General features: G+C 39.8%; 1 protein-coding gene across 13 annotated transcripts in view; it reads right to left on the bottom strand.

Moving 5' to 3' along the window:
* Positions 1-690: 690 nt before the first annotated feature.
* The window catches only part of FTO (FTO alpha-ketoglutarate dependent dioxygenase), a 247120-nt gene continuing 230452 nt past the window's right edge, over positions 691-17358 (bottom strand). For 11 of the 13 annotated variants that reach the window (XM_083852100.1, XM_083852104.1, XM_083852105.1 and 8 more), the window contains one exon: positions 691-8176. In XM_083852100.1, coding sequence (XP_083708226.1) covers positions 8035-8176 — 142 coding nt within the window. In that variant the 3' untranslated portion in view covers positions 691-8034. Of the gene's footprint in view, positions 8177-10985; positions 11148-16980; positions 17043-17358 lie in introns of those variants that run through there. The other 2 variants (XR_014589141.1, XM_083852106.1) reach the window with 2 other exon arrangements.

Raw genomic sequence — 17358 nt, 5'->3', positions numbered from 1 at the left:
CATTGCACCTTCTACTGCAATAAACATAGGAAATCTTGTTTATACACTCCAATAGGTTGATGCAGTGCTGGTAGGCACTGGGTTATTAGCGCTCACATCATGTAAGAGTGTGGGTTGGATATGGGAAGTGTGAGGTTGCATAGCCAGAAGAATACTTCTAAATTCAGTAGTAGAACCATATATTTGTATTGAGGGAAGCACTAGTACAAGGGGAGTGTGTGTGGGGGGAGTTAGTTATGTCCATTTATAGTGTGAGTCTTACCAAAGTAAAGGAAATTAATCTGCCTTCCATACTAGAAGACCTGCAATACAATCAGAATGTAATTCCAAGAATTTCAATGATAATAGTAAGCTCCCCACTACCTCCTATTTATTTCCAATCAACAAACTGTTCGCATAAGCAGATGAGGATAACTATGGCACTTGGCTTGGGCTTGTAGTACAGTTCAGTTAGAAAGAGATGCCCCACTGAAGGGCAGGTTCAGCGTACCTTTGAGTTTACTGCTCTGAAGAAGCTTACCTCTCGCTAATCAGCATATAGGAAGCTTACAAAAATTAATTTGCTCATGTAGGCACCTGAATGGCATGGAAAGTACGCTCCTCTTAGTCCATCTTCCATTTACTGGAACAATGAAGTATTGATGATAAGAGCTAACACCTTCTGGAGGAAAAATGATAGACAAAGACATTCTTTAAGTGATTTATTTTACAAATGTGGGTAAATTAGCAAATATATTACACAAAATTAAATATACATCTCACATTTTTATATAGATAGTCTTTAATAAAAATTACATGTAGGAATAGCAAATAAGCAATGAGCAAAAATGTCACAATAAATAGGCTGGAAAATAAATGTACTTGAGAAAAAGCTACCTGATAAAGTTTTTATGTTTTCTCACTTTAAAGCCATGACAGCCTAACAAAGAACACAACTTCTTAATAGCATTACTATTAATAATGAAATAAATGGGAAAGAAAGGGCATTGGTGGACAGAAGGGAAAGAACGGCAATGAAAGAACCATGGAATGCTTTGATAATGTTTGGGTAATAAAGTATTAGGATGTTCATCAAAATAACTAGAAAAGTAGTGCTCTCAGTAAAGTACTACCAGACTACGAAATAGGTACCAGACAAAAAGTGCTAACAGGTGCATAACAAGCACTCCAGCATGTTCCAGCAATGCATCTTCACCTTGATAAATAGCACCCAAATACCCACAGGGGATTTTCTTCAGTTTCCTAGTACAGCAGTTACACCACCCTGGGGGACTGTCCAGTGAACGTATTTAAAACAGAGCCAGAAGAATGTGGATTGTACTGTAATATTCTCTGCATATTCTCCATGGAAAAATTTAATAGTTCCAGTAAAATTCACCTTTTCCCATTGAGACCTCAGGGACTTGGAATGTAACTAGAAGATTCACTCTAAAGTTTAATCAAGCATTAGGAGGTCTGAAAGATGTCTATTACATGAGATGTATTACCACGTGTTGTACAATTAAATAATACGTTAAATATTGTATGAGAAGGGCAGATTCCAGCTCTGCTTTCAGATATATCTTTGGAGAAAAAAAGTTCTCTGAGAGCATCCTTAACCCGTAACTGGAGCTGATTAACTGGAAGTAATCAGGACACGCCAGTGATGGGGCATTATGTATGCTCTGCTCCAGCATTAGCACTCAGAACACATCTGCACATTTGACCTCTACCTCAGTTTCTCTTGTGTAAAACATCCTGAGATCTTAAGATCAAAAGCCACTTTAAAATATTAGTACAATTAGCCGTTAATTTTTTCGGTGAAACGTTTGAGCAAAGGACCTTGAAAAACGTCTTCCCATTCCGTATGCATTACACCTTGACTGATGTAATGAAGTAGGAAATAAGTGAAAAAACTTCTGAGAACACACAGGTGATATCACCGTGTTCACTTTTTCCTCTTTTACGTAGACATTCACCTTCTACAGCAAACCAAGCCTCTCAGGATTGCTGATAGCAAAAAGCCCTAGTCATACAGGCTCAGTTTCAAAGTTATGCTACTACTCAGAGAGAGAAATAAATGTATACTGTATTAAAAACAATCATCATAGCCCTTTAAATGATTGGATAGTTTAGCTTTGAATGCAATTCAACCTAACAGTGGCTTTAATGGCTTTTGACAGATTGTTCCACTGATCAAGGGACGTGTATGAAAATAACTGCCTACCAAGCCCTGATTTGATTTTAAGAAAAGAAAACTGAAGGTTAATGGTAAACAGAAGTTGATTGTTCACATTTTCACTGAAATAACTCTATCTGACCTGTTCTTAGAACCAGAGAAATAAAGGATAATGGGAATCCTATACACCTGACTTTTTACTTTAGCCTCTAATCAAGGAGACTAATCAGACCAAGATGTGTTGGCATGAAAGCAAGTATTTGACGATATGGAGGGGGAGGAGAGCAACTTTTGTGTCCAAATTCAGCACTGTAAAACCAATAGGGTATTAGAGGATGTAAACTGCAGAATAGCGTGTCCTTTTCTATCATGTGAATTGAGTGCTGGCTCCAAAGCAACGAGCAGATACAGCATAGTTTTCATGTCATGTGCCAAGGGCTCACTCCCAAACATCAGCATTTTAATGTGATCATTTTATCAGTTATCTGTTGGCTTTCATTTGACATATTATTCAGCCAATTCTGCAGCCTTACTAAGTACAATCTTTTTGCAAACGTATAAATTATCTTCTCTTGTTCAATGAATGCCTCAGGCTAAGGTGAATCGGAAAGATGAATGCAAATTAAGACACAAGCCCGGCGACATTAAAGGTGATGATTTTGAATTTGGACTGGAAAGGGAAAAGAACAATGGTGCTATTCAGGATTGCCTCTGCTCTTACAGGAGGGGTGAAGTGACAGCCAGAATCGGGCAGGTTGGGGATCCTTAGAAACACTGAGTGCTGGCCTCTCCTCCCAAGGCCTTCATCACTACCTAACAGTACCCACCCTCTATCCCTAGATTAGCGTAGGGCTGAGCTTTTCAGTCTGCTGTGGTCTTTGCTGGGACAAGGAACCTCTCTGTGGCCTGTGCTCTGTCCGGCCCTTCCCCACAGCAGCTCACCAGCCCCGTGGGGCAGAGCGGAAGACGAGCTGCAACAACTTGAACCTCAAGAGGAAACAGATGTTGTATGGAGGTACGCAGTCCATAGAGGTGTAGTGGGACAGAGGTGGAGGCTAAGCTTGGGAACAGTGCTTCTCATGCCTGTTCCTAACAGTGGAACAAGCACTCTTCCTAACTCTGTAACCTGGGCACAAGATGACAGTGGTCAGGCCCCAGCAAAAAGCTGGGGACCAGCTGTTGGGGGCACGAGGAGGGTTAAGGACCTACCATTAACTATGGACCAGGTGGTAGCAATCAAGGGAGAGGTCAGGACCTGCACTGTACAAGTTACTGCTCGATGATTCCCACATGAGTTAAATTAATAAAGTTGTGGTCTTGTGAAGGCACATCCCTTGCATGTCTTTTCTCTTCCCCTCCTCTCATCCCACCTCCAACATCAACCAGTTTCATCTCTGCTACATTAGCCCAAATTCCACTGCGTGACACAGGGCTAAGGGAACTGCACTACGATAACTGAGAAAGGAGCAATGCCTACTGGTAACACACTACAGTACTTTAATTATCTGTTGTGATAGACTTTGGTATTAATTAATGTATTTATTTATTTTTCCCCCCTGTTATGGCACTAGAATCCCTGAGTCTGGCTCACAGCATTAAAAGGTCTAGAATGACTTTCAAGTATGTCTTGCTAAGTAAAGCTACATCATTATCAGTGAAACTAAAAACTGCATCTGGATGACAGTAAGAAAACTGATTTGGGTATTTATTATGCTGCATGTTACCCATCCTGGACAGTTTCCAGTTGGTGACTACCCATAACATTCTTATTTACACTTTAGATAATCAGGATCTGCTGTAATGTTCAGAGTATAAGCATGATTTCTTTAAAATCTAGTGTACTGGGATTAATATTTTTTATTTACTTAACCTTTTAACAACAAGAAACAACCTACAAGATAAAATATTTTCATATGCGGAGATAAGAATAAAGCAGTATAAAAACATTTATCATTTACATGGCGTAACACAGCAGTTTTCTATCAACTACTTAAAAATGGCCTTTACCTTTCATCCCCCGCATTACATAAACAATAGAAGTTTTTCATTTTCTGCCAACATTTTCTTTCTATGAGTGTAAAACCAACTTTCTATCTCATTTTTAAAGAAAGCCCTTGCCTTGAGCATTTCATTTGTATTGGTTCCATGTTTAGTCAGTAGCTTTAGTAAAATTGATGAATATTGTCTAAAGGCAAGTGCAGACAGGCAAACAGATCTGTATCTTCTGTAATCCATTTAGCCTGACACACACGTGCAAGTGAACTATTTTACCTTAATTCTTTCATGACTGATGAAAAGTAAATGTAAGCAAAGCCATGAACTTCACCATTCTAAAAGAATCACTGAATCTAATGTTAGAAGCTAATTTATGCTCTCACCTCTTCCCTGAAACAAACTGACCTTGGTCCTTATGCATCTACAGCATTCAGACTTGGCAAACAGTTGCTATACTCAGAACATCCATTAGAGGCTGCGTTTTTCAGCTCATCCAAAATGGTAACGGGTTATTTAGTGCTGGAATACAAATGGATTGCTGAAGTATCATTGCAAAATGAACTACATTAAAATTATTTGAATAAAGAAAACTTTGAAATATTTGTCTGCTTCCAGTATATACCTCAAACACAGCAATAACTTATATTTGACCTCTCAGTTTTCTTCTACCTTTAACCATGTTCTTCTCTTGAGGTACCCTTTGGAATTACTACATGCTTCAAACAGTTTCATAAACCTTACTCATGTCTTTGCCATCAACTTCTGTGGGCTTTGGAGAGATGAAACCTCCATATACTTCTATATTTCAACTGAATTCAATCAAGTTACGCTGATTCAGATGATGTGAGACTTGAATGCAACACAGAGTGTTAATTCTCTTTAACCACTTGATTATTGGTATTTTGCCAGTGAAACTTAGGTCTTACCCATTCCAAAGGTTTTCAGTTGTCTGTCATTGCCACCATTGGCTTAACTGAGTGCTATTTGACCACACCGAGGCTAGTACTAGTTCAGCTAATTCACTAGCTTAAATGTGCAGCGTAGGCAAGACCCAGAATCATGTATTTTTAAACATTCTATTATTGCTGCAACCACTCTCCTAACACAAGAAAAAAACAGCAATACCAACAACAACAAAAAAACAGTGTTGTTTCACTACTGCTGGAAATAATTATTTGCCAATCATTTTTTAATAGCTATGCCTCCACTTCAGCTACAAACTACAGCGCTGATGTGCCTCCTCTACCCTTTTATGGCTGTCAGATTTATTTCAATACTGTGATCCCCATGGTTTCTAGCAGAGCTTAATTAAACACACAAAAAAATCATAAAGTAACATAAACAAACAAACAATCCCCTCAAACCCTGTGTTAACAGTGTTACATCATTAGCTTGTTTGAATTCATCTTTCTCATTCCCAAAGCAATATCTGTTTCTGTGAGAACTGCCTTTTTCAAAAGCAGAATTCCCACATCTTCAGCTAGCTTTTCTCTAAGTGATCTCCAAAGTAAGCAGCATTCAGTGTGGCATTAATCCAAATATATGCTGTTTGCCCACTGGTAAAGCTAGCTTTAGATAGCGCAGGAAAGAAAAAGCTATGCCCATAACAAAGGATCTCCAAAGGTCAACAAATCTGTGGCACATGAGACAACAGATAGATGTGTGGATTACAGTTATAATACAATCAAACTTAATTTAAATAATTTATTTTTCAAAGAGTCTTTGCTTTCTATACGGTGGCTAACAGCTTTAGCAGAAGTGCAGGAATACAATGAAAACACTCGATCCAGACCTTTATACTTTTGCTGGCATAGCTGTGTCAAAGGTGTTAAGAGGCATAACCTCTACTTGATATAATTGTCCTGGCAAAAGCTGGTAGGTGTGGACACAGTTTTATACCACTAAAACTGAATTTTTGCTGGCACAGCTTCTTTAGCTGCAGGGAGGTCTGGCATATGTTACACTGTCAAAAGCAGAGTTTTCAGCAGTACTCATCCACGCACAGAACACTTTGCCAACAGAGTATCCTGGTATGCTCTGGGTAAGCCTGGCCCCAGCAGTGATTTTAAACAGAAGATTAACACAGGAGACGTATTCCATTTCTTGGTGGCAATGTCAAGCTCTGAGTCTTACTGCTTTTTTTGTAGTGGTAATACAGACTGAGTGCTGTTTTACTGTAATATAATTTTCTTCTGCTTTTTATGATGAAGGAAAAGGCACACACCAGCTCAAGTAAGAATAGCAACTTAACCAAATGAAAAATCTCTCATTCAGGACATTATCCAATACAGAATTGTTATTTTTATAGCATATTATTACAAACCAGATCACAGCAGCTTCATTTCTCATAGTCTTCTGGATTTGTTCTTATGGCTAGATCATCACAGATGTTGCCATGCCCTCTATCACGCAACCTAAATCTATTTTGTCAGGGGACCTGACCCAAAATGGAAACCCATGGCTCTTTGGACAAGGTACTGGGAAACCTGGCCTCAGAGTAGAATTCACAAAAGGCAGAAACAAAGCAAAGGTTAGGAAACAAATTCTGAGTTCCAGGGAACCCACGAGATAGTGCTACATGTTGGAAATCTCCCATGTGTGGGCCTCAAAGGCCTTTCTGAGAGGTACAAATGATGGATCATGCCATTCTTCCTACAGGAAGGTAGATGTAATTATGCATCTGTTAGAGCACAAACCAGGAATAGGAGACAGCAGATTTATGCTCTTAGGCCGAAAAGGTCCAAATCCACATCTTCCAATTTCCTGGAAGCATCTAAAAGACAAACTGTAAGCTGTCTTGCCACAGCAGAGCTGTGTACCCCTCGGACTGAACCTGTGAGCACTGTCTTTCAGAGGCCTATGCCCTTGAGGGTCCAGGTAGGAAGTCCCTAGTTCGGAAAGTTTTTTAAAACCCAGCCACCAGGACAAACATTGTCAGTTGTTCTTGATAAAGCCATACAGGCATGTAAAATTGTGTGGGGATGAGACTAGCAAGCAAGCCTAGCTTGCCCAAAACCCAGACAATGAGGATGCACCTTAGGTCTAATAATGGACATGTCAGATCTTCTACACACAGAATGTAACGCCATTTTGTATATGAAGGGTTTAGTACTTGGGAGTGCTTCACACCTTGAGATGACAGGTGCCATGAGAGGCTGACTTACTGTCAGCATCATGCTCGTGATCTCCAAAACCCATTTCTGACAAAATACAAAAAGTACCATACAATTGCCATGATGAAAAACAGCAAAAAAGGCTTAGTATCTATGCCAGGATGCTCCTTCACAAGTTCCTCAGTTTTGCAAAGGCTCTGACAAGGAGCCATTCCATAAAGGACTTTCTCCACCATTTCCTCTACCTCTGCCTACATTACTGGATAAAGATGTTACCATATTGTGTGCACAGCTCTATCCGGACACACCTAGCAGGCTCCCTCCAAGCTGGCCTCTCGTTAGGATGCCCAGATCATGGATTCTGCTTTGTCACAGGTGTGAGTTATGCTTTCTGTTCAAACTGCTGAGCCAGAGGCAGTTCTAGGCACTCATGCAAGCTAAAATGTAGATGACTGGGGAACTTGCGGAAACACAACTATCCATGGGTTACAGGATCAATGGGGATTTGAATGAAGAGGAAAGAACAGAGGCTGGTGTTCTGGACTTCACATATTAAAAGCCAACTCTTTCTGTAGTTTTGGTGCCTGGTCAGTTTTGTTGTGAGACAGTAACTAAGGGGCTGTGTGGAGAGCAGTAAAATCTGCACTAACACACAAACCAACACATAACTTAGGAATCATAAAGATTAAAAGATTTATGCTAACTAAAAACTTACTCCAAATGATGAGCATTAATAATTCTAGGCTGGAAGGTCACCTGATATTCTACCTACTGAACAAGATTTTGTAGGTGAGCTATTACTTCCTCAAGATCATATGGCAGAGGCATATTACATTCATCATTTGTCCAGAAGGGGTGGCATTCCGGTTTCTGGTCTTCTGGCAAGCTCTCTGCTGCTTCTGACTGGCACCTGGAATGAAAAGTAAGCAGAAGAACTACTTAAGTAAAGTTACACCAAGAAACCATACCAAGAAATCAAACACTCAGCAAGGATACATTTGTGCATTAACTTACAGAGAGGAATGAAAATAAAAAACCACATCATCTGACCAAATGCGTTGTTCAGTTATAGTGAGGTTGACTTCTGTTGTAGGCTTTGTATTTTCTGTAGGGATTTCTCAAAAGCCAATCACAGAGAAAACTCAGTTAGTGTACCTTTATACGGTAAATTATTTTTTCATTATCTCAGCTGTTATTTAAAGTATGTGATTAAACCATTATCAGATTTAAATGTTTGCCGGTTTCCAACATCTTACTAGATTATTGAGAAAGATTAAACTGAATTTACTGCATTAAGGTCAGGGGGGATAGATTAAACAATATTAAAGAAGCCGGACTAGCTTTGTAGATTCTGGAGATTTACAAGTGTATCAACCTGCTTAGCTCTGAAAAAGGCAATATAAAACGAGAAAATTCTATAAAGATAAATGGAAATGGAGGTTAATAACAACTTCCAATGATGAATAGGTGGGCAAAACTTCAATAAAATTAAATTAAGAGGTTAGTGTATGTTAGTCCCCTGAGAAAATGTTTAAATTACAGTGTTTTTTATTAAATGGATTATTCATCAATACTACTGAAGTCTAATTATAATATTCAACTGAACTGCAGCCTGCAGAGGAAAGTTTTCTAAGTGGCAACCATCACATCCCTTAAGATTAGGCTCTAATATCATGTGTTGCAACAAAAAAATTGTCACACTCCAATGAGGATTTCTCCCCCTCTTTTTTCACATCCCCTCAAACAATTTGCATGTTGATGATTAATTAGTTAATGTTTGGAGTGGGACAAGACAAAGAAAAATGCCACACGCTATAATTTCAGTATATACTGCAGGTCAATGCAGTTCTTCAAGGATACAGGAAGCAAATCCCAGAAATAAGCTTCTACCTCTTTTAAGACATTTTCAATAATGTCTATACTTTATGTTTCTATACAATTGAGTTGTTATGATGATTTAAAAGTTCTTTTAAACATATATATGTGGCTTTCATCCCTGTAAAATGAACTTTAAAAGTACTGACACCTGTAACTTCCTTGCCTACATCACTGGCCTTCTGGAAGAGACTGTTTCCAAGTGAAAGATGTCTCTTGGGAATTATTAATGGCAGTGTAATACCCCTGAGAAAACATACTTCAGCTTTACACCCATGTTGGTGTGTGGTTAATTGCCGCACCAGCATCCTGGGCACTCAATCCATCGTACATTACACTGCAAGGACAGTATTAACACATAACATTCCAATATATCTTCGGCTCTCCACATCAGCCCCTGATAATAGCATCTGTTAACATGCACTAAGTACTATTATGTAGCACATCACTTCATAAATAATAAGATTAGCCGACCTCAGGGCCCTGGGAAGAGTAATGTGTTTAAATGTTCTCATTATTTATTTAAAACAAGAATTAAAGGAACAGAAGCTACTTCTGACAATCCTCTTAGCATAAATATTAAACTGTTTGCATTGATAAGCTGCACTGTACAGAATAACAGAGGATTTGTTTTGCAGGCTGCTTTATAATAGTTGTTAGAGCAAATGCAGTTTAGTGTATGAGTTCTGAGAGGTACTTAACTGATTGTGCCATCATGTTCTGGAGACATTTTCCAAATTATATAAAGGAACAGGAGAAAATTAATATGCAGGGAAAGCTGAAACTAATTACAGCATAACTCTATAAGGCTTTTAAAATCTTGCTTTATTTTCTGTCTTGGCACAAAATAATACGCTCAATTTGCTGGGTAGTATAAGATACTCCAGTCTAAGCATTTCAATCTAAGAGTGGATAAATTAACCATGTACAGATTATTGCAGATGACAAATCAAGAAGCTCAGCTGGTAAATACTGCAGGCATATTATGTGGTCTGCAAAACTCAATTTATAATAATTAACATTCTCTCTCTCACTCATTTGCTATTAACAAAAGAATTTTCATTGAGAGGAAAAACACCACCTTCACCATTTAAGGCCTCTCTTTTTTTTCCCCCCCTTTTTCCTTTTTACCTTTAATGTCTCTTTTTTCCCCTCACTCTCTTTCACAGACTGCTTGGCCAGCTTTTCCCTCACCTTTGGGTTCTGGGCATTTGTCACTGTAAATGTGTCTGAAGTCACTAACGATGCTGTGAGTGGGCAGCCCATGAGCAGCTCTTCAAGCCACTACTTTTTCTTCTCTGGTTTTCTTACAGAGCCATCTTCAAAAGGCCACCCCACAGCTACGTGTGTGCCCTAACTCTCAGCGACCACACGCTCGGGAAGCGTTAGCCATATATTCCAGGTGAGGGATTACAGGGATGGAAGCGGTAGCCATATATTCCAGGTGAGGGATTACAGGGATGGAAGTGTGTCAGGTCCTTGGACTTCCTGTGCAAGTCTGATGACAAACGTATCAGTATGCTGCGAAAGTGCAAAAAAGGGGAACAGTGCCTTAATACTCCAAATTCTGCAATCCCACAGCTCCTCTATCTTTCTCTAAAGCATTTCTAAGGTTTTGCTTTACATCACTAGCACGAATAGCAGTGAATGTGACATTTTTGCATTTTGTGAGTCACCTGCTCTGACCAAAATCGCAGTCCCTGTGCAGGATCCACTGACATTAAAGTCACCTCAGGTTGCTCATGTTCAGAGGTACAGGGCTGGCGTCTAAGCAGTCAGTGCTTCACCTGCCTGGCTGTCACGCAGTCCTCCTGAACTACACCCACGAGCTTGAATGCACTCACCCAGATACGTGCTGACCCTCTGACTCGGAGTTAGCATGCAAGAACAGTCCTTTCCGGATGGATATATTTTACTATTGTTCTTAATAAATTTCTGCACAATTGTGGGAGAACTTGCTCCTACAGTGCTCTTTAATTTGTAGCAGAGTTGAAGACCTGGAGATTCTGTAAAAGGATAGCAAAATTTTCAGCTGAAGCCGAGCGATCAAAGGCACTTGAAAATTGCAGTTATTTAAAATCACTGCTAACTCGGGTTAGCAATGATAACTCAGAACAGCCAGAATTCCTGTCTTTTCCCAGATACAAAGGAATAGATGAGGGTCCATGTGAGAAACACTGCAGTCATCAAAGTATGGTGGTAGTGGGAAAGTAACAAGATTTATAATATTATTTGTTAATTAAAAACTGTTATTTGAGTTGTTACTGAAGTCAAGCCTCCAAAAGAAAGTAAATTTAATGCCTGTATATTTTATGTACAAAATGTGTTAAGAGTGGAAATGCCACATGCTCTGAGATGTGGAAGAAAAGATGCCAAATAAAGAGGAGTAGGGAACAACTGCCATGACATATTTCTGAGCAATTTAGCTCTAACACCTCGATAATACAAGTTTACCAACATATCAGAAAAGCATGATTTGTATGTCTAGAGGTGTGCAGAATGCACAGAACTCCTTGGCCCCTGCTTTCTTGCTAAACCAATCAAAACCTGTGCCAGTTCCAATGCAAAAAGCCCATTTTGATGGAACAACAGGCTACTGTTGCTGTGCAGTTTCTCTCCCACGTAATCTTCACAGGCTTTTGATTCCCTTTTTGTTCATGTTTGTCAAATGGACTTTGCTCGTTCACATTTACCAACAGCAGAATATTAACATAAGTCATGACAGGCGTTGGTGTGACAAGGTCTGACTCCTTCCCTTGGAAGGTGGCTACTTTCCCCGAGGCAGGTGTACGCTCACTGGCACAGACAGTTGCCTGGTTATGGTCCCTCGGGCCGCACTGACACTTTGATGATCAGGGTGTCAGCTACATTAGAGGACACTGATCACGATACTAAAATTAACCAAGCTAGCTAAAGTGTGTGTTAATTACGAGTATGCAAGCAGTCAATAAAAGGTTAATGCAAAAGTCAAAAGATAAATTTATTTCACTATTGCATCACTCTACTGACTAAATGACTAACATTATGCTTTGTTTTTAATCAATAGATTTTACAGTAATGCGTGAGCCATTGATTTGAAAAACAGACTTCTTTCTAAGGGCTAAGTTTTGCAACTATTTAGTATCAAGTATCAATATACTTAAAACACTCTTTCCTCAGAGCAGATACTTTTTTGCTCCAATGGCAGGAACAGGAATGCATACAAGCCAGAAGGAGCCTTTGGGTTCTGCTGATGCCTGTGATTAACACAAATAAGAATTATTATCTAGGATCCTGGATTCCACTGCACTGTTTGTCAGCTCCACAGAAGTGTAGTCAAATCAGATCAATAGGGGTCAATTTGTGGCTCAGACTGCAAAGGCACGTTAAGAGTGAAGAGATGATCTGCACGGTCCCGTCTCCTCGATGGTACTGATTTAGCTGCAAGGCAGAGCACGGGGAACTTCACAAGGTCCTTCACATCAAGGAATGCAGGCCTGGCCACCTTCCCCATCTACGTATGGTCAGAAAGGGAGGAGGAGATATGTGCTCTCTATGTACAAAAGTACCCATTTTCCCCTACATGCTTATTCCAGCATTCCTGACGTTATGTTTTATATGGGAGTTATTTCTCCCTCCAATCTTGCTAGAGTAAAGGTGTTACTGAGCTGTTATGCAGAAATTCAGAATATTTTTTAAAGCAATGGCCCAGGTACAAACAGGTCGTGGATCACCCTACTGAGACGAATGCATTCATTAATCCCACACTGACACTGGCTAAAATGATATGACATTGCTAACATGGATGTTGCTCAGAGTAAGGCATAGTTTCTTTAGACTGCATCTTCCATTTTTAAGATTCACAATGACTTTGCAAACTTGGATCTGCTCAAACATGGGTTATTGCCATTCCAACACAGAGCTCTTCTGTGTGAACACAAATCCTAATAGTAAGGTGCACGGTACATAGACTTTTGCTTGCAAATTTGGATTTTTACTTCTTCTTCCTTTCCTTACCCAAGGAATTTTTATGCAAATTATGTGTAGTTGCTCTAATCTCAATATTAAGATTATCCTATGTCATTGCAAGCTCATATTCTTAGTTGCTAAAGCACATGCAAGAGAAAACTGCACTCTCAGCTACCTGACTTCTTATGCAAAGAACAGAGAAAATATGAGATTAGATACATGAGAACAACTACCCAAATGTGTTAACCTTGATTTTTTTTTTTCTAAATAGTGCATCTCATTCACAGGTATGACAAATTCACTTCTGCTGCTGAATGCATCACAATTAAATCCTGTAAGCACTTAAGTCAAAGTTGAAACTTCCAGGCATTTCAGGAAGACCAACGCTACAATCCAAATCCTTTCTTAGAAACTACTCACAACAGACATGAGCTAGTAAGGTTAATAATAAAAAATGTTATTTTTTAAAAGAAACTGTGCAAAAATTCAACAGGCTGAATACAGTTTCTCAAAGTATAATCTCAAAGTATAATTTAGAAAAGCATACTTTTTTTTTTTTGACACACAACAGTTATGAAATTACTGGCATTATAATTCAGCTAACAAAATATGCTATCACAAGATGTGATGTCCTGTAACTTCTAAGTTGCCACGGAGAAAAAAAACAAAAACAAAAACAAAACTGGTTTTCAAACTGCATTGCTCAAAAGAACAGAGAAACTCTGAAGTAAACCCTCAAATTGATGCTGTAAATACATATTCTCCTTCACCTTTGGACATGGATAGGATATTGAGATAAAGTCTCTAAAAAGGATTGAAAAAGTCACCCCTGTTATTGAAGAACCGAACTTTCATTTATCTTCATAAAAAATTAAAAGGTGTAAGGACAAATGTCACTGCTGATAATACGGAATGGGATGGGGGGGAGAAATGTGAAAAGCAGCTGCTTTCCACGTGGATGCCCATTACAGTATTAGCAATTTCAGAAATTACAATATGCCTTAGTATTTTTTTTCTACTCCAGGCACCTCCCTGGTCACAGAAGCTGGCGACAAGTGCAAATTTCTAACCACTAATTAAGGTTTAAGGCCATCAGGTAGCCTGTTGAGAACACTTTTTACACCTAGCTCTATTTGTCAGCACGTCCGTTACATGCCAGTAGTGATGAACGGGGAATTTGGACAGCTGACCAGTGAGAGGGCTGACCTCTGACACCAGTTGCAGGAGACGGGCACTGCAAGCCTGCATTGCTCCTACCTGACCCCCCCCGGAACAATACGGGGGTCAAACGCCAGGGGTGATTCTATCTGTCATATACGAAGAAACCCAGCTGGAGCTTTGGGGCACCCAGTGTTGGATTCCAGAGCTCTGCTGCACCAGGCTGAGAGCAACTGCAGAAATGTCGGGGTTTCACAGATGGGTAAGGTAGCTTGCCTGGCCATTCAGGAGAACAGACACATGAACAAAAAGCAAACAAAGAACAACCCTGAAAACAAACACAGCTGAAGAAATGGCAGCTCTTCCATCAGGGGCAAAATGCACGCAGCCATTATGGCACCGGCACCTTTCTTCTGCACAGATCCAGCCTGGATCAACTGTATCAGAGGAGACCACTGCTGTGCTCTCCCAGGAGTACTTTTTTATGGAGATCTGACCCAAAACATGAGATTTACATTTCAGTTGTTCCATGCTTGTCGTACTGTGGCTCTGCACAACTAAAACCTTTTAAGGTTTACTGTCTTTTAAGAACAAATAAAATGACATCAACATTTGACTTTGCAAAGCTGATTTCAGAAGTACTGGTCCCAAACAGGCAGTGAAATGAAGTGGCCAGATGGAAAGAGCACTGAGCTTTCTCTTTTGAACATCTAATCCCCAGTGTATACCCAAATAGTCTGTCCCGCTCACATTAGCCACTGCTGATGCTCTTTCATGTGCTGTAACTAGAGTGAGCCCAGCCAGATGTAATGGCTGAGAACAGGAATTGCATTTGCAGAAGGGACAGAATTGACAACATGAGTTAGTGTCCAGATATGGAAAAGAGAACACCAGATTTAGGAAGGGATGGAGGCAGTATTACTTAAATTTTAATCCTTGGAAAAACTTAGGATCAGCTGCACAAATACTCAAGTACAAACATGATGGCACGTTACAAGGTTGATCCTGCCCTCTTTCAAAAGCTGATAGTGATTTGCATCACTAATGCACTTGGTCCTTAGTACAGAACCAAATTTTACAGTCAAGAGCATACAAGAGCTTTATGCCGCAAAAGTCACTAATTTCACTGCAATGAGGACTCTGCTGAAATATCCTGAGGCATCATTGGTGACCTGGTAGGACAGGCTGAAATCTGTCAGCATTACCCTTGTGTGTACTTCTGCAAAGTGAATCTACAGCAGAATCCATCTTTCAGCCTGGAGAGAGTGTTTTCCTGTTCCACAGAGAGGTGGGAGAAAGAGGAATGAACCTGACGCTAAAGAGGCTTAAGTGACAGTGAAGTGAACTTGAAAATGCCAGTGTTTCTATTTCTACTCAAATTGTAATTCACCTAAATATGAGAAAAACACAACCTATTAGTACCCTTTGAATGTTGAAGTATCAGCAACCAAAGCACTGGTGGACTCCAACTGCATCTCCACTGTGGGCAAATCAATAAAGAGAAATCTACCCAAAAGATACTTCTGATGAGATTATCAGACACCTTCCTCATCATGTCCACCAACTGTACCCTACCAAAGGGGAATTCCTAGGATATGGCACTGCAGGAACAGCAGAGCCAACCAGTACAGTGCTGGCTTAGGGTGAGCAATAAAAACTTGACTTCCCCAGACAGAACCTTTCCTTTTCTTTGTGGCCTCAGTCCCACAGACCTAGAAACTGTCCATGAGACAATCAGAGTGTCTCCTATTCCCACCAGAGAATAGCTGTGTGGGGCAGTCTCCATTCCGTGTTTGTTTGATTTTTTAATTAAGAAACATCACTACTCTCTATAAAGTGTAGGGGGTTGGGAAATTCCCCAGAGAAACTCTGAATAAACACAGCATTTGCTGAAAGATGAGGTTTAATCCATTTTAACCTATAGGTCTTCAAATTGTTCTCTTTCAGCCCCATTTCTCAGATGCTTTTGTTTCCTATTTTTAGAATAATATGTACAGAAGCAACGTACCCTGACTGCACGAGGAGCATGTTTGTGCATATTTATGTACACACACCTTCATACCAATACTTGCAAATAATCCCATCAGTCCAAAAGAGACAGCATTTAGGAGGAAATTTTCAAGAGCACAGACATGGATTTAGTTATAAACTTTTCATTATCAGCAACGGGATTTGGGTTATTCCCTCTGTGCTGAGAATATTTGGCTTTGACTTCAAACAACATAGAAATATATCAGCCTCAATATAATTTATATTCTCTCAAAAGGAACCTAAAATGCTCTAAGCCTTTGCTGAGGTGTCTGATGTTCCCTCCGTTACACTGTATGATCGGCTGTTTTATTTCACTTGTGATCGTCGCTTTCCTATGATTTTTTCAGACAAAGAAACAAAATGTCTGCTGTACACTGAGTATAAACACAGCTGACTTGTTTTCCCCCATGTATTGATTTTATGCACTTTTAAAATAACTATTTTCATTCTGTTTGCATAATCAGCTGGGGCATTGTTCCTCTACATTTGCAGAAACACAGATGGAATTGCTGATCTGGAGCCTTTGGAGAGGTTTTACACTATTCTCCAGAATCTAAGCTTCTATTAAAATAAGGTTTCTAACACTTCTGGTTGTGAAGATAGTCTGGACAATGTAAATCGATGCATGGTTATCATGTTGAGTCCACAGCCAGACAGACAGACACAATAGCACTGAGGGAGCTGTGAACTTCCCCCACTTACTTTATTGGGTGTTTACTTAGGGCCAGATGCTCCCCTCCATTGTGCAGAATGGCGTTAAGTGACTGAGAAAGAGAGAGGAAAAGGAAATGGAAATAAAAATCAACAAAGAGGAGAAAAGGAAATCTCAACAGACTGCTTCCCAGGGGGTTACAGATGCCCTCCCTTGCCAGTATTAGACTGCTGGAACATTTGGGGCTGAGCCATGCATATGGCACATTTTTCTAAAGACACCATATTTTCCAAACGAATGCCACGCAAAAAGTTAATGATGCTTCCAGCATCGTTTACAGTCTCACTTTATCTTTTGCACTCCTTTTATGTGGAGGTCATACAGCCAAGGAGAAATGTAAACGTAGCATGCTTTCAGAGGACACTGCA

The sequence above is a fragment of the Anser anser genome, assembly GCF_964211835.1.
Source record: "Anser anser genome assembly, chromosome: 11".
In the NCBI taxonomy this organism is placed as follows: Eukaryota; Metazoa; Chordata; class Aves; order Anseriformes; family Anatidae; genus Anser; species Anser anser.
The sequence above is the reverse complement of the archived record's forward strand: the minus strand, read 5'-3'. Positions and strand labels throughout refer to the sequence as shown.